This window comes from Podarcis erhardii (assembly GCF_964252035.2).
Source record: "Podarcis erhardii genome assembly, chromosome: 3".
Lineage (NCBI taxonomy): Eukaryota > Metazoa > Chordata > Lepidosauria > Squamata > Lacertidae > Podarcis > Podarcis erhardii.
This window is the reverse complement of record NC_138507.1, coordinates 81830114-81855079: the sequence shown is the minus strand read 5'-3', so window position 1 is coordinate 81855079 and position 24966 is coordinate 81830114. Positions and strand designations below refer to the sequence as shown.

At 40.4% G+C, this 24966-nt stretch overlaps 1 protein-coding gene across 3 annotated transcripts in view; it reads right to left on the bottom strand.

Moving 5' to 3' along the window:
* The window catches only part of PRKD3 (protein kinase D3), a 52528-nt gene that overhangs the window by 12532 nt on the left and 15030 nt on the right, over positions 1–24966 (bottom strand). For all 3 annotated transcript variants that reach the window (XM_081857662.1, XM_081857663.1, XM_081857661.1), the window contains exons 3-13: positions 16282–16420; positions 15625–15756; positions 14477–14634; positions 12875–13064; positions 11545–11622; positions 8670–8853; positions 6635–6758; positions 5742–5819; positions 4621–4897; positions 3220–3272; positions 748–820 (exon numbers count right to left, since the gene is read on the bottom strand). In XM_081857662.1, the coding sequence (XP_081713788.1) occupies positions 748–820; positions 3220–3272; positions 4621–4897; positions 5742–5819; positions 6635–6758; positions 8670–8853; positions 11545–11622; positions 12875–13064; positions 14477–14634; positions 15625–15756; positions 16282–16420 (1486 nt within the window). The remainder of the gene's footprint in view (positions 1–747; positions 821–3219; positions 3273–4620; positions 4898–5741; positions 5820–6634; positions 6759–8669; positions 8854–11544; positions 11623–12874; positions 13065–14476; positions 14635–15624; positions 15757–16281; positions 16421–24966) is intronic.

Genomic DNA, 24966 nt, shown 5'->3' with positions numbered 1-24966 from the left:
AAAGAGACTTGCTTATATTCAGTTTTAGCCACACTCACTTATAAAATAAAATTACTACTTATATTCCACAGCTGAGGAATTTAGGTTGAGTTAATAAAATGGTCCAGAATTACTGAGTGAGTTAATAAAAGGATGAATATCAGAATCCAGATTCTACCTACAGGACAACCCTAGCTTCTATCACATTGCACTTCAGCTGATATGGAACAAAACATACAAAAGCCTTGATATAACATTAATGAGAAAAGCCGATCAGTTTATTTAAGATAAGCACAAAATATACATAAGGGGCAGAAAGAATGCTAAAGAAATGCTACAAGGACACCACACTGCTACTATTTTAGAGGCCTAGCTGGACCTCACCTGGAGTTCTTTATTCAGTACTGGTGATTCTGTAATTAGTCAGGGTACAATAACTGCTCTGGAAGATAGTTGCATGGAGCAAGCAGAAAGAGTACCTGCCTTAAAGATTTAAGTGTAAGTAAAAGGTACAAAAAATATAGGCTTATTTTCACTAGATTAAAAAGAAAGGCAACCCAACTGTAACATTCCATAACTTCTGCAAGGTAACAGAAGAACCAACTGAATGGGAATTAATGTTGTAAACCAGGCAAGCGTAAGAGACAGAAACTGTCTCTTGAACTGGAACTATTGAATTACATTCTCCTAACCTGAGAGAAGATCTAGCATGAAGCAAAGCCAAATATCACAAGTCTGAACTTGCAGTGATTGTTTAGTCAAACTTACCTCCATACACAACACCAAACTGACCAGAGCCAAGCACCTCATCAGCAAAGATCTGGTATACGGAACTGATATCCTAGGGGAAGAGAGGGTGCAGGCAGGGGAAGGTAAATATTATGTTCAATTACTTCAGTGACAGAGGCAGAAGCTTTAAGAGCTACACTTCATGGACACAAAAAGGGAAAGAAAGTATTTCTTTATAACCCAATTAAAAATTACTCCAAAAAAGGGGAGTAAAAAAGGTCCATTCCCACCTGTTAAAACCTGTTCATGCTAGCATTGTTTACCATGTATAGTAACTTGTGTAACAGATGAGAACAGCATACAAAATTAACATTTGCAAATTTATTTGTAATTTATTTGCAAATTTACAAACTGCAGTGCAATCTGTATTCCTTAAACCTGTCTCCAGCTGTGTAACAATAAAGCATACAAACCAGCCTTTCTGTCAGCATGAATGTGTGCTCATATGCTAAGGCCAGTCTATATGAAAATCCCATCAGAACCATAGATCTTTGTTTCTTTAGCATGGCCAGTCAAGAACATTTGCCACATTGTAGATGTATTCTGTGTATGCAAAAGAGGAGCTGCAACCAATGATGGATTCCTGACAACTGTACTTGTAGTAAGCACATTGTCACACATATTTGTAATATGAGCAAGAGTAGGGCTGGGCCCCAGATTTGGCATCACTGCCTCATTTATGTCACTGGCACTGGGTGAAACTCATTTAGCTACCACCAGACCTGCTCTAAGGTGATCCACAGGAAAACATTCCACAATTTCTGGGCACATTCCAGAGAACATTCTGACCTCACACTAAGAAGTGCTTGACTAGAAGAACCTGTCTGCCTCACAAACAAAAGTCAGCCTTGAGATGAGTGAGAAAGAAAACTGAGCACAAAGGTGGAAGCCATGCCCTTTTGATATGGGCACATGAAAGGTGGGGACAGGACACCTCCTAAAACTCTAGCCTAGCTAGAGACATTTCCCAAAGAGCTCTGAACAGGCACTGAACCAACATGTGTGAATGCCCAGAGATCACGAACAAGAAACACAGGTTCTCTATCCTGCAAACTTGGCAGGCATATCACTAATATAATAAACAAAAGACTAGGAAAGAAGAGTACAAACCACACATCACCTAAACTACCAATAAAATAAAACATTTCAATTAGGTAAAGGTAAGGTAAATGACCCCTGGACAGTTAACGCCAATCAAAGGTGACTATGGGGCTGTGGCGCTCATCTCACTTCAGGCTGAGGGAACCGGCATTTATCCACAGGCAGCTTTCTGGGTCATGTGGCCAGCATGACTAAACCGCTTCTGGAACAACGGAACACCGTGATGGAAGCCAGAGTGCATGGAAATGCCATTTATCTTCCCGCCAGAGTGGTACCTATTTATCTACTTGCACTGGCATGTTTTCAAACTGCTAGGCTGGCAGAAGCTGGGACAAAGCAACGGGAGCTCACCTCATTGCAGGGATTCGAACCACCGACCTTCCAATCGGCAAGCCCAAGAGACTACAGCACCACCCGTGTCCCAAAACATTTCAATTAGCCTACCAATGTTCTACCAAAACTACAAATCCTATACATATTCATTTAGATGTTCTGTCAAATTCAATGAGACTTGCTTTCAAGTAACTGGGCAAAGGACTGCAGCATTTGTTTTCCTAGACTATGGGGTTTCCCTTCCCCCAGATAACCTACTATAAGAAGGCACTGGAGTATGGTTTTAGATCAGAACATGGATGCACATTTCATGCTTGGGGAACAAAGTCATTCCTCCTTTTGGGAAATAACTACCAAAAAGGCAGCCCCCAACAATAGTCTTTTTAAAATAATAATAATAAGCCTTAATTCTCATCCAACAACTGATAATGGTTTTTAATTATAGGTTCAAAATTTGTCAGTAATCTTTATTGTATTTAGTTCAATTCCTGCATATCAGAAGAAGAAGAAGAGTTTGGATTTGATATCCCGCTTTATCACTACCCGAAGGAGTCTCAAAGCGGCTAACAATCTCCTTTCCCTTCCTCCCCCACAACAAACACTCTGTGAGGTGAGTGAGGCTGAGACTTCAGAGAAGTGTGACTGGCCCAAGGTCACACAGCAGCTGCATGTGGAGGAGCGGGGAATTGAACCCGGTTCACCAGATTATGAGTCTACCACTCTTAACCACTACGCCACACTGGCTCTCAAGTGGGGGAAGGGATCAAACTTAAAAAGTATCATTTACAAGGCTTCTCTTTTTGCATTGCTCACTACTAAAAAGGTTAAGAAACTTTACCATATATAGATTTTTTTTCAGACAAGTCATTGTATTAAATAAGCTAGGTTGCCTAATGGGAACAATGTGTTCTTCAGCTTTTCATTTGTCTTTATCTCCAATTATTTTGATATAAAATAGCCATCGGGGGACAACTGATAACAATCCAGCTACAATAGTATTTACATTTTGTGACTCACCACATTTTCTTGGATCTGGCAATTTGAAACAGAAATGCTGACAGATAATTCTTCTGCAATGAGAAAATATACATGTTTTTAATGTGGAAGCAGTATTACAATGAAAGACCAATGTCCTAGCAGCCAAACATTTATTGACATTCCAATTAATATGTGAAATGTAGCCTTGGCACTCTGCATCACATTTCCAAACACCTCTTTATGTTCCCCTAACAGACAGCTTTCAAAATCTCCCTCGCAGTGAACTCTACCACAACAACACAGAATATTTTTCTTCAGTTCTATTTTGTCACTGGCCATCAACATTGCCCATGTTCCTCCTTCCTTCAAGACATTTGCTCTCCTTATGTCTCCACCTCGAAGGAACTAAGGAATTTGTAAACACATGCGTTTTTCTTATGTATAAGTCAAATAGGCATACAGAATGTATTGCATGACTGTTACACAGGTCTGAACCTAAACACCAGTCTTTGGGGGCATTAGGCATTGCCAGAATCTCCTTTAATTCAACAGTCAGACAACCCAGTCCTGCTTTTCATCACAAGTTCTCCATTCTTTGCCTCTAGCTCAGAGCTGCAATGTGCCATGGCTCAGCCTTATTTTTAATACAAGGAGAATCACGAAAAATCCAGTCCAAGCTGTTTCACCCCACCACCCTTCTATTTAAGCCCTCCCTGTCCCCCACCCCACACAAATGCACTGTTCTTGGCTATGAAGCATGCATGTTGTAATTCCACCTGTCCTCCCCTCAGGTCATGCCTTCCTTAGCCCACTGCCTACTCATTTATCTTTCTGTCAGAATTCTAATCCTCCTCTTCACCGTCACCACCCTCTCTCTTCCTGCCATCAGTACACAGTTCCTCCTGCTCCTAGGACAACGGTTCTCTGCATGTTTTTTTTTTCTGTAAGCCAAATTGACTTCTCAGTTCCTCCACTGAAGCTGTGTTATATGTCAGCATTCTACGAGCAGGGTCCTGCTTGCTCTATAGTTAGAATATAAATGGCATGACTTCAGATGAGTTTAGTCAATGGCTACAACTCACACAGGAAGGGAAAGAATTTTTGGAAAGGCTACACTAGCAGCATGTGGCCTGCTTTCAACACCGGGCTAGGAAGAGTTGCATTGCTTACTCGTATGGTATTCCACACAGTTTCAGTTTTAAAACCAGGCCCTTAATTGTTACATATGTAGAATTAGCAAGACAGGAATCAACTCCGAGAGGAACAGCACTGACATACTAACTAATGCTAAATATGTAGCAGCTGAAGGTCTGATTCAAATACAAAGTCAGCCCCATGACATGTTGCAGGCATAAGCAACCCATAAAATATTTTGTTGAACCAGGGCTCATTACTTCACAGATCTCCATTAGGAAGAAGAGAGTGCTTCTGTGCTCTTACTGTGATCTTTCCCTTGTCCTGCAGCAGTGCAAATGCTAGCCTGAGGCGTGACTGGCATCAAAGCTTGACGAATAGCTTTCTCCCAGCTCTGCGCTACATCCAGTCCCACTCCAGTAGCAGCCAAAACAGGATTATGATGATTGCTGCCATTGTTCTCGCCAACAAAGTACACCATAGTGTCAGTGATTATTTCAAAGCAGTGTGGGTTGCTGCCTTGCACCACGTTTGAGAAGTCCCGCGGCTGAGTCACCTGAAGAATTTCAGAAAGCGGAATCTCCTAAAGGAAACAAAAGGTGTTAAACACTAGGAGTGGAGGGCATATGCAACAATAACAAAATGTATGCTACTGAACTCAACTAGAAATATTTTGATAGCACTGAGTGGCCTTGGCTTTAGTCCCTCTTTAGGTTCCTAGGGATTGCACAAATATTACAATCAAGAAGGGCCGCTAATAAAGTTTTGTCTTTGCTCTGGACCCAACTGGCATTTTCCTCCCACGACACAGTTTAGAATTGCCTTTCATCTCTGGTGCTACATTGTCCATAGAATCAATCTTTCTATAGCAGCCCGATGACCCAGTTCATCATTACAGAATCACCACACCATATCCAAAGTGAGAAGACCTTTCACCATCCACTCAGGAAGCAGTCATAATTGCTTATTTTCAGTTTTGCAGCCTGTCAGGTGCTTTGTAAGCCTTCTTATTCCCAGCTATGTCACAGGACATGATCAATTTTGGCTCTCTCAATCTTTTGCCTCCTCCCATATATGCTATCCTTTTCTTCAGTAAGTATTCTACTTCTGTTACCCCTGTCCCTCAAACATTCACTAGTCTGGTTTCAAGGGGCATAAAATATCCATGCATGGCTGGGCACTGTAACACACAAATAAACAGATAAAGAACTGTACACAAGAGACACAGTGCACCTTCATTAAAAGAACATATCAATCTTAACATACCTATGATATTTAGGGTTCAACAGTTAATACACAAATACAGGATTGTGTAGAGAAAAGGATGTAAGTGAAGGATTTCAACTACAGATTAACATTAGGGGAACAACACTTTAGATGGAAACTGACATAAGTAAAAAAAAAGAGAGATTTATATTATCACTTACCTTGTAATACTTTGTCCCAGATTCGTTCTGAAATAGTGTAAGACATTTACTATCCAGCCTCCAGTAATGTCTTTTTCTCTGCAACAAATATGAGAGGGTTTCTCTTTAAGACACAGACATTGGTACCCTATAGCAGAATCCATGTTAGCAATTTCAATGGCCTGTACTGATGATGACCTTTAAAGGTACTATCAGCTATGCTTTTTCAAACAGTGCCTACTCTAAAGCTCAAGCCTGTGCAGCAATGCATAGGACCAAGATGTTTCTCAGTACCTCCTGTGCCCCCCCTTTTTTTTCTGTGACCACCTCCTATCCCAGGGCAGCAGCAGTAGGTATCACTGTCCCAACACTTTGGGAAAGTCCCCATCAGGCAAAGACTTTAAGACTCAAGAGATCTGAGCAGGAAAACAGTGGAACGGGGAGAACAATACTGTGACCCCATTTTCTAGCTGCTCCTCAGAGGCTGCAACAGAGTTGGCTCGGGAAACTTGTCTTGGATAAGGGAGACCCTACCACACCATTGTGATCCTGAACCCAACATACAAACAAGGCTTCTGTTGGTTACAATGGCAGACAGAGCTCAGCCAGTACAGAGAGTTCTTTCTCCTCCCATAGCTAGTACTGAAGAAGCCCTGCTTGCATAAACAGAGCAGCATAGATCATTTCCTTTCTTGAGAGTTTTAAAGCAATTTTTAAAGCAAAAAATAGGTGAGGAATTTGTGGTTCTCTAAATGTTGGACTACAATTCCCATAAACTCAGCTATTGGTCACGCTAGCTTGCTTTGAAGGAGTTGGGAGCCCAACAGTATCTGGAAGGCCACAGTTTCCCCATGCCAGACTTAAAATAACTGAAAGTAAATATCACACTGAAAAGTAGAGGTAAAATTACTGACCAGGTTGTCTCGGCTAGTGTAATGAACCATCCATCCTTCCTTCACCATTGTACTGCTCTTCCTCTTTGTGTGCTTGATTGATTGCACAACCCTCATTAATGGAATATTATTGCTTGTCGATGGGCTGTTGAAAAAAGAAACGCATGTCTCTAATCATACATATTTCAGCACACCCTATAGCACAGCTATAATTCAGGATAAACTTCAAGTAGAATATTCTTGACTATTACTTGCATCTTAAACAAAAATCTTCTAAAGATAAAACATTATGTAGGGCACATCATGATCATACAGATGACAAGAGAGTTGTTTTTAAAATCACTAACCCTCCCCCACCCAGATTAGGCAAGACACGTTACCATGTTAAGGGGCTATGACACAGTTTTAGATAAGGAGTCAAAGTCCTTTACAACATTATAGAAGATGCCAAGGCAGACTTATTAACTCTTGGGCAGCAGGTTACAGTAAAGCCCAAACCTGCCCTATGAACCAACAAACAAGGGGTCCTAGGATGATCTCTTTCATCAAACCAAGCCTGAATATAAACTCAGTCCTCTTTCCACATATACACACATCCAACAGCAATAGAGACAGTAACAAAGAGCAAAAACCTTATCCTAAATTAAGTCCTATCCTAAATTAAAACCATCTTCCTGTGCTCCTATTTTTCTTGAAGGGAGAGATAAGTACTATAGCAGCTATCCTGAATCGTGCCCAGTAGGACAGGAACTCAGCTCCACTTCCACTCTGAAATCTTCTCATGGGAGGAGAGGACAAGCACAGCCTAAGAAAGATGGTACCAAGCAGGGCCCTGCATTCTAGTTGCCATGTACTGAGTCCAAGCCCTGTTTGTACATTCAGGGTGAGGAACCTTTCTCAGTCCGAGGGCTGCATTCCCTTCTAAGCAACCTTCTGGGAATCACATGCTGGGGGGAGGCAAGGCCACAAGCAAAAGTGGGGACGGTAACAGAAAGAGCCGTGAACATGAATTTTACTTTTGTAAGGTAGACTAGTTTTTACACACATCCTCCCACTCTTCTCTATCCTCCATGCAGGCAAGCAGGAAGCATAATCAGAATCTAAGGACATACGCCCTCCACACAAAAACACTCAAGGAGGGTCAAAGCAGTGCTATAGAGGGGAGTGGCCTTGGCAGAGGAGCTGTGGCTGGGGAGAGTCTCAAGGACCAGATAGAGAGGCACAGAGGGCCACATCTGGCCCCCAGGCATGAGGTTCCCCACCCTGCTACAGAGGAAAATGATTTGAAGCACACAGTAAACATGAATTGAGTTTTAGGTAGATAAATAGTCTTGCAATCCTCACTTTCATTCTCACTACATCCCAGTGAAATCTGTCTTTATTATTCCTATTTCACAGTGTTTAGCTAAGGCTTAAATTTCTTTAAGGCCACCTAATGAGTCCACGGCTGAACACTATTTTAAATCCATTGCTCTATTTCCATAAACTACTCTGGATCTCATCTTTTATAAACAATAGTATGAGCGGTAATTCAAATAATTTACTCTAGTAGTACATATACAAGTAAAAACACATGACCCTTTAGAGGTCACATCCAATGAGCCAAAAGTTATTTCCTTTAACCTAACTTGCAACACATACAAGGAGCAAAATTGATTCCTTATGTAACTCCATTCAATCAATTGACTTGCATTAGGACTGGAATGAGTTTGGCCTAAGGTCAGGAGAATAAAGTAGCCCTATAAATCTAGGTCAGCATAACATTTTCCATCAACTAGTCAGTATAGCTAAGCATTCTTCAATAATGTAATTTATTTCCATGTTGACGCTCACAGGGGATTCTACTTCCAATAGGTTCATGCCTACATACTTTCACATTTAATCAATTCTGTTAATTGCTGTTTTTCACTTATGCTGAAGAGTGAGAAAGCATCTCTTGTAAAACCAATAATAAATAATAATACGTGAACAGCAAAATTCATTCTCCTCTCAACAGAAAAATGTCTTTAATAGGGAGCTTCACAGACATGCAATGCAATGCTTTGATTTTACAAACCTGATAGTTTTGACAGCCTCTTCATCTTTGTCCCCATCTAGATCTGCTGGATCCATAAAAAACATTTTGTCTTCTGGGGGAGAGGGTTCTTCTGTATCATCCAAGCTCCTACCTCCATCACTGTTCATTTCACTGCTGTCAACCTCCATTGGCATATCCATATCTTGACCTGGACTAGCCGGTTCTTATGCCATATAAAAACAAAAGGTTCCAAAATATTATTATTCATTCATTATTATTCATTCATTTTATTCATGTTAGAAAAATCATTTACATCACAATTTTAGTCAGGAATGAATTAGAAATCTGTTGCAGCCCTCTGTACCTATGTAACAAAATCAAATATACTCAATTAAACACAACCAAGACAGGAGAAAAAGTAAAAACAATTGGGCTATGTTTTTGTTTTACTAAGGCCACTTCATACTATGTAGGTACTTCCTGACACAGGGCAATTCTCCATCAGTGGAAAGTTGGCATCATCACAGTTCTTCCACCTCCTGTGCCAGCCAACTCCCTCTCCTCTGATGCAAGAACATCATGACTATGTCTTTCCAGGGAAGGGTGTGGACAGGATGGGAATCAGAGAACAGAACTCCCTTTACACCTGGTTCAATACTAATGCAAGTTAAACCCAGCTTTCTGCTGCTTCAAACAGAGCAGGGCAGCCAAGGATAGGCAGCCACAACTGCCACACACAGGGTTGATTTTTCTAGTATCTTTAGACAGGCACAGAGACAAAATAATGAAGAAGGAATTTTACACAAACACGCTCTCCAACATTTCTGCTTTAGAAAAGATTCCGTAAATTCTCCCCTACACAGAGGAAATTAGGAGTTATGTAATGCTAGCAATTAAAACAGAGGTGTCAAACTAGGAAGCCAGTTCCATCAGAGTGCAAAGGGTATAATACATCAATGGCAGCTACTGTGAGGCTCCAGAATCAACTTCTGGCATTGCGTTGCCCAACTTTTTTGTGCAGTGGATAAATCTGAGAACCTGAGAAACTGCTCTGCACATCGCAACCACACTTACACACATTCAAGCTTCCACCCTGCTATTCATTAGGGTTAACCTTCCCTCCCAAAAGAAAGATCATGCCTGCCCTCCCCCCAACTATTAGGCTTGAAAAAAGCCTTGCATTGGAGTCAATTTTCAACCCTAATTTTAGTGAGTTTTTCAAGCCGGGCAGGCGAGTGTCACAGCTCAGCATACAAAGGTTAATCCAAGCACCCACCCACTGTAATATGCTTGAAAATAGTCTTCTACTGACTACAGCAGAAGAATTCTTTCAAGTTTTATTGCAACAGGGGAGAAGCAGTGGGATGCTGAAGGCACCAGTGAAAGCATATGCTGTCCAAACATATTATCTTCTTCCCTCAATTTCAGTATCTAATGGAGATCCCAATCCCCAGATCCCACGGCTGGTAAGGTTTTCTGAAGGATCCAGCAGAGGCTTGGATCCATTGAATCTAAGACCCTTCATTCTCCAAAGAGATCCTAGACTGGGCCTTAATATCATGAGACATTGGGGGGGGGAGGGTTCAGATCAGGATGAGGGGTGGGAGAAGTTGGAGGAGTTAGCCCAGGTACCCTGAGGAGGGACCCGTTGAAAAGCACACCAATCATTGAAACAAATTAGGCAGAGCAGGGAGAGAGAATAGAATGTGAAGGAAAACTGTGTAAAATGAAAACACTGGGTAAGGTCTGCCCCCTCCTCACTTCCTGCCCTGGCCTGCACAGGCCAGCAAGACTTTGGAGGGAATAGTATATTCCCCACTGCACATTCTACACTTCACCAACACTGAATCCCACTTAGAACTGTGCAGAAACCCAACTGAAATTGATGGTTTGGTGTCCTTAGTTAGGACACACAAGTCACATCTAAAACATCTGCCTCACATGCATGTGAGATTGCTTACCCCATTCTGACCCCATGGGGTGGGGTTGAGGAAAATCAGGTAATTTGCCCATTCACACTTCTTATCCCTTCCATCTGCATATGTGATGAACCTCAAAGATTCCAAGTAGAACTGCCTTCCCTTGGTTGGTGGATACCTTACCTACCTGGCCAGCTAACCCCCCCCCCCAACTGAATCTTCAGAGGGGTTTTTTAAAAAGAAAGGGCAAGGTTTTTAAATGATCTCCATCTCTCCCTTGAATGCCTTCTATGAATTGTCTGGGATGACCCATGCTGTTTTGCATGTCAGCTGAAAATAATTTGTAAATTACTAAGATTGCCTTGGATAGCAAATAGAAGTTTCCTTATATTTAAAACAGCTTTCTATTTCTTCCAGTGCTTTAAATAAATCTGCTCTTGTAATTTGAACTCTGAGATTGGTTATGTTTTTGCATAGCTGTGGGATCTGGTCTACTCACCTTGCCTAGCATTTCCCCACCCTCTATGCTTTTAAGGAGAGAAACTGAGAATTACATATTGGACTGCTGCCATAAGCAAGGCAGGAGTCTAGAAAAGCATTCCCCGCTCTCAGAATACTATAAATACTTCAGGTCTAGATTTCTTTACTGCCAGACCTAGTAATACTTAAATGGGAAACAGTGGTGGTGGTGCTACCCAGCATAAATTACCCAGAGAGCCTTGCAGCCTACCCTAGCACAATATCCTATGGCTCCTGAGACACTCTCCTAGGGACCACAAGACTGAATACTTTCAATGGAAATTCACTATCAACTTTGCTAAAGAGACCAAAGTTGTTAATATATTTCACTTCAGCAGATAGAGAGCACTTTCAGTTAACTCAAGTATGTAAGAACATTTACATACTTCTATCTCACCTTTTAAATATATTGCAAGTCACACTGAAAATTAATACACAAATAATTCTTTACTATTTCAGAACATGTTTGCTCTTACCTCCATTGAACACAACTTCTCCAAGACAATCTTTGGGTACTTTAGAAGCACAACGTTTGTGACAGTTAAATCTGCAGTCTAAAGCAAGAAAAAATGGTTTCTTTCACTCATACATTTATGGAGAGACTCTTTAAATATCCCTTACATGACACCTACATTTTATTTATTTTGGGGATGTTTTTGTATCTAAGCACTCACCAAGTAGCCATGTGCAACAAGAAATTGCATGCAGGGGTATGAACCATCCCTCCTCTCTGCTTTCCACAGAAACCAAGTGGGCTGCCAGTGGAGAAAAACCAGTAGAAAAATGCCAGCAGAGGAAAGGCAGCACAGAAAAGCAATAGGGTGCTGGAAGAACACAGCTAGGCCCCAGCAGGTTCTTTTTGCAGGTTTATTTACCATTGCTATGTTCTTGAAAATGATGTCCCCAGACTGTTTCTTTTAAATTGTACATAAAATATTTTGTGTGTGTTAATTTGCAAACTTTATTACTGAACTCTCTACCTTAGAATATCTCTACTGCTATGAAACTAAAAAACTAATCCCTACACAAACAACGTATTACTGAGTGCCACAAGTAACTAAGCACTTTACATACAAAATATAAGACAAGGGTTCATACCAAGTAGTAAATATACAGAGGCATATGTCTGCAGGGGAAAAAAAAAAGATGATCCATGATCTGGAGACACAGGCTATTGATGGCATATAAACAACAAAACTATACTGCCATGCTGAATCACAGATTACATTTGAGACTTAGGAAAGTAAGTGGGTTTCTCAGCTAAGTATAGTAATACTATATTTTACACACTCTTTAAAGTTTTAGTAAGAGTATAAATTAAATGCAAACAGCTTTTTTAAAGTGAGGATGGCTTTATAAATACTTGCTTTGCCAATAGCCTACAACAGGGATCTGCAACTGGAGGTTAATCTGCTGGACCACACCCCAGCCTCCCATCTGGTCCCTCACATCTCATTCATCGAGGGTTTTTAAAGAGGTTGAATGGCCATCTGTCAGGGCTTCTTTAGCTGTGAACCATTGCAGGGGGTTGGGTCCCTTCCAACTCTATGATTCTATGATGCTGTGCATATCAATTGCAAAGTTTGTGGTCCCGTGTCTAATACTAAGAGAGTGAAAGTGAGAAGGTAGGAGTTTCTGTGCACTTGGGATATTCTATGTCCGTGAAAAACCACAATAGTGGAGTAGTTCAAAGCTTGCATCCCTTCTTGCTGAAATAATTTTAACTGAGGCTTTGGGTGTATGGCTAAGAATGTGAAAAAGCTGTACAAATAACAATATTAACCTTGCAGCAGTGAATACTCTTACCTTTACACTGCATTCCTTGGCGAAAGAGACCCTTGAGCAATCGTTTGCAGTACTGGCATATGGTGGGTCGAGTGTAAGAATGAACAGCAAAGGTATGTGGAACCTTCACCCTGCAGAGCACCATCTTTTCCATCCATATTGGACGCCCACTCCAGGAAGGAATCCTCTTACTGGGCTCTAGAAGGGGACGCTGAAAAGAAAAGCAGACATGTAGGGCTTGAACTTGTGGTGCAGACCTAATTCTCCTGATATTTTCCCTAGGCTGGTATCATTGCTAGCTCCCCAATCCTTCCCGGGCCTCCTTTACCAACAAGACTATAGCAAACTAAAAGCCAACTGGTTGGCCACTGTGAGAACAGGATGCTGGACTAGATGGGTCTTTGGTCTGATCCACTAGGACTCTTCTTATTTTTCTACTTAAGCCTGGAAAAAGTATCCATAATAAGGAATCTAAATAACACAGAAGCCATATATTGCTACACCAACCTAGGTGTGAGCTGAAACCAAATAGTTGGCATTTACCAGTGATATTAAACAGCCCTCCTTAATACTTCAGAAGACATCCGCCATCACTTTTAATAAGCTCCATGCCTTGTTTTCGCTATGGCCACCGGCTGGAGTTTAATTCCTTAAAGTGAGTGAGATGAGGGTTCAAGTCAGACTGAGGGCCTGAGCTAACCTGATGAAGCCCTTACTGGATTGCAGACGGGGTGGATTTTTATAAATTTAATACAACTGTAACATCTACACTCATGAATGGAGCCATCCACCTTACAAGCAATAGGGCACAGCTGAACTATATATTCATCCTATTACATTCAGAATAGCAATAAATCAGGTTCTTAAATCCTACTTTTACCTTACATATATGTAATATTTCCATTGTTAACCTTTATCACCTAGTGTAAAGTGATTGATTTGGTTATAAACACACACAACACACACAAAAGGAAAACCATATTACATTTGCTGTGCTTTGGAGGGATAGAATAAGAAAGGGGAAGTTGTTAGTGATTATATCTTGCATCACGCTCTTCAAATGATTTATGGCCACATGCACCATGCCAAAAATGGGATTATGTCATGTATTGGTAAGTGTACGGCTTACAGATTTAGCATCTAGTCACAATTACTTCACAAATCTGAACCATTAAACCATTTGTTCTTATATTGATATCCTACCTCTCTTCCATCATGGAACCCAAGGTGGCATAAATTTTGTTCGCAGGAAGTCACCCATCCAAGCACTGACCAGACACAGACCTACTGAGCTTCAGCAAGATGGTGTCCTCATACAATTTCTGACTATACTTTATTATTTTATTATGCTTATATATATTTTATATATCAGTTTTGATATTTTGTAGAAGAGTGCTTTAGAAGCTTAGCAACAAACTTTCCAGGAAAAATCTCTGGAATTGAAAATCTACTCTAAGGCAGCTGAACCTCAGCACAAATTAAATCAGAACACAGATAAGGAGCTCCAGGAGCCCCACATATTTAAGAAAGGAAGGTTTGGGGCTATGTGCCTTGACACATGACAGTAGCTTATGCAACTTGAATGGAATCCCACCTTAAGAGGAAAAAAAAACATCTAAATACCTCTTCTGTGACTGCGACTGTGTATTCAGCTTGCACTGATCTTGGGACTGAAAGTGCAGATCCTGGTAAAGATACATTAGATAAACGCCTCTTTCTTACACCACTGCAGTTGTTTGGGATCTTGAAGGCGCATCGCTTGTGGTAGTTTAATCCACACCCTAATAAAATTAGCATTAGGGAAGGGGGATAAACAACTTATTATGAATGATACCATTCATTTAAATAGAACTGACAGTAATAAATTAGGATCATATTTTCAGAAAAGACAGATCAAGCCAAAACATGGTGAATTTGACTCTCAATATAATTTTAATAATCTCCTAGCACAACGGAGTGATGGTGTAATTATCAGCAGATCTGTGTAATGCATGGAATTTTTTTGGCCTGAATACTTGCTTTTCTGACCCTGCTTCACCCTAGCTAAAGCCTGAAAACGGGGCCTGTTATGCAATACATGTTGCTGCTGATCTTCCTCAGCTCTCTTTCCCCTGGCAGACTATCTAAACAATGTACTCCTGGCTCAGCTGGAACCACAGGAGTTGAGTAAAAGCCAATAAGCATGAAGTGTCGTGTTACTAATACCTGGACAACAGCCTGTTGACAGGAGAACTGAGGAAGGTACTGCAGCCAACTGAACAATGGCCACATGAAAAGGTATGCCCATTCAGAACCTTATTTGCATGTTATAAAAAGCTGTGACAAGAAAAGGAAACATTTCTCTAATCAACACGCTAGACCAAAACATTTGTACCAGCATGTTTGTCTGCAGCATTGGCATAATGCTACAGCTTCCAATGTTGCACTGACATTAGCTTTGCATACCCTAAACCTAATATGACAGCCCTAAAACCCTTAAGACTGGGTTGTTTATATCTCTGTAGCACTGTCAAACAGAAATTTTGCTTGCCACAGAAGAAAGCCATTATCGGGGAGGATGTGGTTGCTGACTTGGTAAGACTTTTAGAAAAACAAATTCAAATAATAACATCTTGCTCTTTGAGTTACACCTACTATGTTTTATTTTTAAATGTTATATTTTATTTTTGTGTACAATACACAAAATCACTGAAAGTGTGTATTGTCATGGACAATAGATACATGGACATAGATACATGTCATACTTAAGATGCACTTATTGACAAACTTACCTTCACATTTCAACCCTTGTCGTACCAAGCCCCAAAGCATCTCTCCGCAATAGTCACAAAAAGTGGGAGCCTTGTAAGAATGCACATATAGCATATGAGGACGAATCTGGAAATCTTCGACTGTAGCCAATGCTTTTAAAAAATACATTATAAAACGGGAGTGAGTCCCACTTGATTACAGCAATATTTATAAGTATGATTGACTGTAATGATTTTTTAAAATAATGGTAGCCTCAGCAAACTTCCTTTGGTAGAAACTGATGACTATGCTCAACTCCTACAAAGCATGCATTGTAAGACATACAACTATATACATTTTTAAAAGAAAAACAAAAACAAAACCTGTTTTTTAAATAAAGGTTGCATGAAGAACTTTCTACACTATTTAGAACACAGTGATTGCTATTGTAGATCAAGTAACTGACAATTTACTAATTCCAAAAAATTCAGAAGATAATTAAGATTATCCAATTGTTACACACAAATTCAACCATTTTCATCTGTAGAAGCTGGTTCAGTAAGGTGTCATTTCATCTACTTTATTCCAAGTAACCTTTAATATTTATAAAGCAGTCCACAAATTTCAAGCATTTTGAAGCAATGGTAATATCATGGCTTTATGTAACAATAAGGGAACCACATTGAAAACCTATTTACCAGAGAGAACAACCTCAACGAGGTCACCTTCACGTATTTCTTCAGCTGATGTAATCCGCTGTAAAATATTTTCTGAGTTCAGGTCATGGCGGAACAGGAGAATTTTGTCATACATGCCAAAAAACCCACACTCTGGGAACTGCAACAACAAAAAAGCAGACTCCAAATTATAGCATGTCATAATTTGCTCATCTCAAACTGATGCAAATCTCCAACTATTGCAACTACAGAAAACCTGAATGCATGCATTCTTTAGAACACAGCAAATCTATTAATACCTTAATAACTTCTGAAAAATAAATGTGTTGATGAAGAATAGCTGAAAGTTAAAAGGTTTGCAATAGAGGCTACCTAATGTTGAATGATATAAAGTTTCTGTGCTATTGTCTCATTGGCCTTGATAGAGGAGTAGTTGGTGATGAACTACAACATACAAAAACAGCTATCCATAAAAAATATACTTGCCTTGCTAATACTGTAAGATTTTAAAGCAATGAGATGAAATGTGTTTTTTCAATCTCAAACATACTCAAATCTAATTACAGGTTAGATGGGCTACACGGCCATGTGTAATATACGTAATGAAACCCTAGAATAAACATGCATAATCTCTCCTCTTCAGATAGAAGACGTAGCAAGTGAAACTTGGCACATGCTACTATTGGTATGTGAACCAGGCAGAAGAAATACTGACTAGAGGATTCAGATAGATTTCTCTCCCTCCCCATTTCTTATTTATATAGGGAAACAGCCAGAAGCCAGCTAAGCGTGTATGATTAAATGTTCCAATGTTCAGATCCATTCTATAAGGTGCATGAACTCCAGAGAAGGTCGGAACCTTTCTACGTTACAAAATGTACACTTTCCTGACAACTTTCTGAACAAACTGTAAAATTAGTTTTATTTATTTAAGGAACTTTCTTCCCACTCTTCTGCCAAAGATGACTCCCAGAGTGGCTTACAAATGGCACTGATAACAATCCCTGCCCTCAAATTTACAATCTAAGATACGTAATAAAAAAGGAAGGTGATTGGAATGGGCGGGGGAGGAAACGTCTTACTTACAGAGGAACAACCAGCTAGGAAAAACTTGAGGAGAGGAGCCCCCAAAGAGCCTTTCAGCCTGATGGAATAGCTGCTGTTTCTGATAAAGAAAACTATAGGCCAGATGTTTTCGCGTCATTTCTTCAAAGTGTCAACCAGATTTGATGAATGAATATTGTGTTTCGCATTGCACCATATTCTAGAGTAGGGTGGTCCCTTGAGGCTTTTTGGTGGTCCTCAGCAATATTTGGCAAACACACCAGCCCTCACACTGCCTTCCCAAAGCCAGGTAAGCAAGATGCTGAGCTGTGGGAAGCATGCATGAGGGCTCAGACAGGGTCCTAAGAGTGCTCCCACCTCCGTCACAAAGCCCAATTGGTGCTTTCCCAGCTTTGGGGAGGAAGAAGAAGGGGTCTAGGACCCTGCCAGTGTCTTCTGCCTCCTTCCCAAAGCCCCGAACCTCGCTTAGCCAGCTTTAGGAAGGCAGCGCAAGGGCGGGGGGGTCAACTTTTGGCATTGCTTCCCCTGTGTGCAACAAGGCAGTGTGCAGCCCATGGGTTCCATGTTGTACTACCTTTGCAGCCCACTTGCTATGAAAAGCTCAACCACCCTTCAGCATGAGGGATGGGATCATTTCCATTTGATAGGGAGTGAGATAGAACTACATTTCTCACCTCACCAGAATGTCCCCGTTATCACCACATCCTTGGTTACTACCTAATTCTCTTGGCATCACACTCTATTTACACTAACAAGAGCATTTAGGTTTTATGGTTACAAAATTGTTTCCAACCAATAAATCAGTGTATCATCAAAAGTCAGCAACAAATGGAAAACATGGATTTCAATCCTCATGAAAGCTTATTGTTCAAGAGAAGGAGAACATGCCAATATCAGTGAGAGACTTTTGAATAGTCATGATGTAAGGCATTTTAGTTGCAGAAAAAGCCAAGCTTTATGATGGTTCCTAAGCAGAGAACTCCTGAAGTTAGTGGGAGATGAAGAGAATTCCAGTTATTTATCCCCAGCCCCACCAGAGGAAGTTTCCTCCTAACTCCAGCCCCACAGTAAGGTAGACCAGGAGAAATATGCCTTTTCTCCTCCCTAAACTACTTTTGGAGATGGGCTGTGTCCCAGCACATCCTATATAAATGATTGGATGTGTGCTGCCCAAAGGCCTTGTTGCTTTTGACAAAGAGAAACACTCAAGGTGTCGCAATTTTTTTCCACTAGGTTAAGCTGGTGAGCCTTCTATTGTCCTTGAGGAGGTTATGAAAACCCAGCATTAATGAGCAATGCTCTATTTACTGATTAGAATCTCCCTGCCTGAATTACATCTACTTTTCTAAACCAAATGACTAATCACAAATCTCCTGCTCGTTGAAAGTGTTTCTGCTTCATTTTTGGAATCCACCTTTTCCCTCAGCCCAGCCAGGATCCTTAAGAGAAGCTTTACAGGGGTGAGAAAGTCACATTCCATCAACACCCTTCAGCTGGCATTCCTCTGAATCCAAGCCATTGGGTTCAGGTAAACACAACTCAAATTAAAATTACACAGAAATATTATTTCTATGAAGCAGCCATAACTTTCACTTCCGGTTTTGGAACAAACTATCTAATCTGTACAATTAAAATGTTACAACTATTAAGTTTTATTTGTATTCATATTTTTTCTGCTTCAGATGATCAAGAACTGGAAAATTGGCAGAAGATATTGGACAGGATTGAGGAAGGCTCTTACTAAACAGGCCCCAATGCACAAGGATGGACTTACAGTCCCAAGTTTGTTAGTATACTATGAAGCCACACAGTTATTATGTTGGCTATGTTCAGAGACATCAGAAAATACTGAAAAACACATGGTACCAATTAAAACAACTCTGCATTGCTATCCTATTAGAAGTGCTCCCTTGGATCTCTAAGAATGAAACAGATTACCAAGAAGAGTTGAGATTAATTGTACAACAATTTATGAAAACATGGGGTACATATAAAAAAAATAACACCCAAGGATGTATCCATTAGCATCTGTGGTAAGATGTGAAAAGTTTTGTCTGAGAGGTCGGTTTTATGCTTTGCACAATTGAGAAGTGAATAAAGCGTCAGCATTTGGTGAACTGGCAGTAGATGAGGAGACACAATCTGGACAGAAGCTTGCTCAAACCCAAAGAGACAGCTTCATTTCCTTCCTCCCCACCTACCCCCCCAAACCCCATAATTTTGCTGTTTTCAAATGAATAGTTAAGACCTTCCTATACACATAGGAAGTAACAGCTCGATAAGTTTGACATATGTGATGAATGTAAGATCTCTACATTCTACATCCTAACTAGCAGTATGAAGGAAAAAGGAAGGTAAAAGTTAAAGGAGCTGCAGAAAAGAGATCTGGGAATTATAATGTAAGAACCAAAATGAAACAATTCTTCATTCTCTTAGGCTACCAGCTTGAAGTCTCTCTGTCCAGGATGCAATATAGAAGATGAGTAAAAGAAGAGTTTGGATCTGATATCCCGCTTTATCACTACTCTGTTGTTGTTTAGTCGTTTAGTCGTGTCCGACTCTTCGTGACCCCATGGACCAGAGCACGCCAGGCACTCCTGTCTTCCACTGCCTCCCACATAAAACCAGGATCTTCTCTCATTTATACTTCTCTTCCCACTGCCCTAATTACCGGTAGTTCCTCTTCTCAGAATGGTTGCCTGTATATACAACTCAATAACTGGTACTTTCCTATGAATCATGTTGCACCATCCATTAATGTTCACATAGCTGCCCAATCTGTGTTTAACAGAAAGAGTTCATATTTCTATGTCACCTTTCTTTGCCCACAGCAAAGGATACAAACCTTTGCCCAGGACTTTACTTTTTAACTCACAGGGCAACTAAGGATAACCGGAATATTTCCTGGGTTTGGCTAACTGAACTCTGATTTCTCCATCTTTTACTCATCTATTTGCAAATTATAGAGAAGTATTCCTGAAATTTTACCACTTGACTTCTGGTTCTTGGTTGCTGTGTATTTCGGGGTTTGAATGAGATCACTATTTATTTATTTAGGTAAGGAAAAGAAGAGTTACCTCATCTGCACTTTCTTTGGCCTTAACAAGTATGCATATTTTGGCTAAGAATATGCTTTACTCTCACATCAGCTCACCACAGCTGCCTATAAGCAGAACTAGGAAAAAGGAGTTAGAAAAACAACACAAATTGCTAATAGTTAAATAGGACATTCACCAGGCAATGCAACCAGTGAAATGCAACTGCTGTAAGTAATCAACAACTAGTTCATCATGGTATCTTCCATCTTTGAGGACTTCTTCCCCTAGTACATATTTTATGCAGATCACCAGGAAAAAATTTAATGTCTTAGAAAAGTCTGTTTTCTCTTGTGTTCAATATTAAAATATTTGACTTTTGCAAGACTGGAAGTTTGCATACATGCAAATGGAAAACGAAGGAAAACCACTATTAACACTTACCAGATCCCCCAGTTACATGTCAGTTATTTTTTGCATATGTACAAACACTAAATATGGCTTCAAGAAACTTCACCACACTGATGAAGACATGGTCCTCTTGCAGAGCTAAACTCATTGTGGCAGAAACTCTCTGGTCACAATGCACAAAATACTTTGAACTAGGGGAAGTGGGAAAGAAAAAGGGGAAAATGGCAAAAGAGTAACCTAAAAAGTGTGGGAAGGAAAAAGGCAGAAAGTTAAGGGCAAGATGTAAAACTCTATGGGCTGGGAAGGTGTACAGAATGCTGTGCGGAAGGCAGTTCCTAGTGTAATATTTGTAGTCACTTACATTTGTTGCTTTATGTCCTCATCAGCTCACAAAATAATTGATGCAAAGATATCTGTAGTGAATTCTACAACACTAAACAAATGTGTATGACAACTCTTGTGCAAATTCAACATCGATTTGCTTTCTTCTTCAGCATGCAATGTCACGTTCTCTGGTATCAACCCCGCACTAACTCAGAGGCATCACCTAGGAAGCCATCATCCCTCACTACAGAACTATCAAGACCAGACTCTTCAGACTCAGAAGATGACCTGCCCTGCACAATACAGTCCTCACGACTCCCATGCTGTAGGAGCCAGCAGCTTTAAAATCAGACAATATTCTTTTAAAATATAGGCAGCTCTTCAAAGGAGTCAAGATTAATAGCCAATCCAGACCAGCCAGTGTTCACAGGGGCTCCACATGCTGCCAAGATAGGAGCTCCCCTTGGGTGAGTTTCAACCAGTACCTGCCACAGTGACCTGTCCAGGGTCCTGACACACCATACCTTCCCTCCTCTTGCCAATTGCGATCTGGCATAGCCTACCATCGACTTGACCAGGGATAGGCAACCTAAAGCCCGGGGGTCAGATGCAGCCCAATCACCTTCTCAATCCGGCCCACTGCAGGTCCAGGAATCAGTGTGTTTTTACATGAGTAGAATGTGTCCTTTAATTTAAAATGCATCTCTGGGTTATTTGTGGGGCATAGGAATTCGTTCATTTTCCCCCCAAAAAATACAGTCCAGCCCACCACATGGTCTCAGGGAAGGTCGACCACTCCTTGCCTGAAAAAGGTTGCTGACCCCTGGACTTGACCATCAGGCTTGCTACTGTTTTTCTGGACATTACTGTGTCATTTTCTATACGTGCTACTTCTTCCATCAGGCCTTCCCTGGAAGTCTTAGGCCAAGCTAGGACACAGCAGTCAACTTAAGGACATAAGACAAGAGTTCTAATAGATCAAATAAAAAGGCCCATCTTGCCCAGCATTCTGTTCTCACGTTGACAAAGCAACTATGAGAAGCTTATAAGCAGGACATGAGCACAATCGAGTCTCGCTGCTTGTGATTTTCAGCAACTGCCATTCAGAGACATACTGCCGCCAACATTAAATTCTCATTAAATTTGTCTAAACTCTTTTAATGCCATCCATGTTAATGGTCATCGCCACATATTAATAATAATAATAATATAATATTTTTTTTATTTATACCCTGCCCTTCCCGGTTTAAAAACCGGGCTCAGGGCGGCTAACAACAAATATACAACACTGACTAAAATGTGACTTAAAAACAGCAAATTCCACAGATTAATCATGCACTGTGTGAAGAAGTACTTACTTTTGTCTGTCTTTAATCTTCCAATATTTAGATGGATCCGGTTCCCTATCAACTTTCTCTGAATAATATTATACAATTTTATCATGTCCCCACCTTGTAACCTTTCCACATAGGGAGACTGTTCTAGCCCCATAATTATTTTGGCTGGCCTTTCCAGCTCTACAATATCCTTTTTTGAGGTGTGGTAGCCAGAACTGTTAACAGTATACCAAGGGCAGTCACGCAATAGATTTTAACGATGGCATTATGATATTGGAAGTTTTATTTTTTTTAACCATTTTCTTAATGTAATATTTGATAAGTAGTTCAGCCAGCAATCCCACCCCCATCACTGAAAGGCACCCAAGTAGGATCTATCACAACACTGGGAGATTTAGTATCTCAAAAGTGAGATACTCAGTTCAAAACTTAACCCAATACAGTTAGATGTACACATACTATATTTAAAAACTTAGTTCTCTCAGAAGTTCAGAAGTTAACATAGAGGTCAGAATTCACAGTCTGATTAAACTGAAATTCTACTATTTTACACACATACACTATCACCAATCTAAGCACCATCACTTCAGTGAGCAACCACTGAGTGTATCATGTCCTCTTTGCCACCAAATATTGTTCAAACAAAGATCACATCAGAACACACTGTGAGGGGCAGTGTTTGCTGCTGAAACTATAGATACCACACTTATTCCACAGGAAATATATATAATAGCCCAATGGCCAGGGTGGGTAAAATTGCCTCATACAACTATCTCTGCTTAAAAGCAGGAAAATGAGCAAATCACAAGGTGAGGTTTTGCTTCAAAGTTGCACAATACACTAATGACCAACTCTGGGCCATCAGAAACTGAACAGCAAAACACTAATTTTCTTTTGGTGCAAAAATATGATACTATTTTCATAAGCTCCAAACTCCTAAAAGTCTATGTACCAATGTTCTTCCACACCCCTCCTTAACAGGAAAACAAAAGTACAGTCCAAAATAAGCTGCATGTTAACTAAAACAAGCCAATCTCTCTCTGTTCACAAGCCCATCCCAGTTAAATAATTTCATAATCAGTTTTTTTTAATGCTGGTGCATTAGGTAGAATGAATTTCACTTCAATACATACAGATGAAAATCCTGAAAGCTGAATCGTTTGTACAAAATAAGAAAGCCCCTCTGGAATAAGCCAAATCAAAGAGTATTAATTCCATACACCATTCATAACGGGGGCAAAGGGTTAGATTCATTCTCCTCCACACCATGTTCCCAATCTGGATCAGCTTCACCTGTTTTTTAGTAAAGGAAAGCCAAGCATCCAAGAGCCAGCCATATGTTTAATGCAATGCCTAATTTGGTCCTGAGCCAGATCCATGCCAAAGCAGCAGTGTTGATTGCATGAAGTGCCTCCTGGAGAAAGCCTGAACACTTTCCCTTGCAGAGTAAATAAACCTGCTAGTCCGCAGGTGGACTAAGTGGAAGAGTTTGGCCTCCTGCCAAAAACCTCGGCTTAGGAAAGAGGGTAGCACTTGTCCATAGCTGATGCTCATTGAGCAGCTCTTTTCACAACCTAGGGCAACAGTACATGAGCAGTTCCCAACATTGGACTGCACTGAATGCACGAAGATTAACAAATTACAGTAAACCTAAGAAGGGAACATAATTCCTGTAACATATAAGAAGCTGAAAGATCTCTAGAGCATCATAAAATATTACCTGCCTAAGGGTTATATCTAGGGATGGACAGAGTTATCCATCTCCAGTCCATGTCAGTTTTGTAGGTATTTATTCCCAAATCCTTTCTGCCCTATTTCTGTATAATCTACCAAAAAATGCACAAAAATTGTCTTTAAAATCATAGTTTGGAAGGTATTCTATCCCAGTGTAACATTTTATCCCAAAATATGAATTTTGGTTAGTTTTCTAAGCAGAGAACTGCATTGCAAAATTTGGAGAATAACTGCATTCCAATTTGCACATTAGCCCAAGAGGTCAGTTCACTTTGAAATGCAGATCAAACAATCCTTAGTTATATCTGTTATTTTTCATGTTACATGTCTCCCAAGCATACCAGCAATAGCCTGTGCAGTATTCATTTAATGCAGTATGCAATTTTCCACAATTTTATACAGCCTTACTCTCCGTGAACATGCCTATCAGTGGCTACTAGTCATGACTCCAGGATAGAAGCAGCACGCATCTGAATAACAGCTGCTGGACAACAAAGAAATAGCCATTGCTCGCTGAGGTGAGAAGCCTGTATGCGCTGAGAGTGCAGAATGGGTTCACGTAACTGTAAGTTGATTCATATTTTTCCCATATTTCCCCCCTATGTTTAAAAAACTAGAACACCTTTTCCCAATATCTAGTTTTCTACATGCAGTCCATTTTTTTGCAGGGAGCAGAATTCAATTATGTGATACCTATAATGTCAAGCAGTGCAGTTCAGGAATGGTTTTACCACCTCTGTGTTAACTAGGTCAAGTTCACTTTGTGATCTCAGCTCTTCAGCTGAAACTGCACTCTCTGC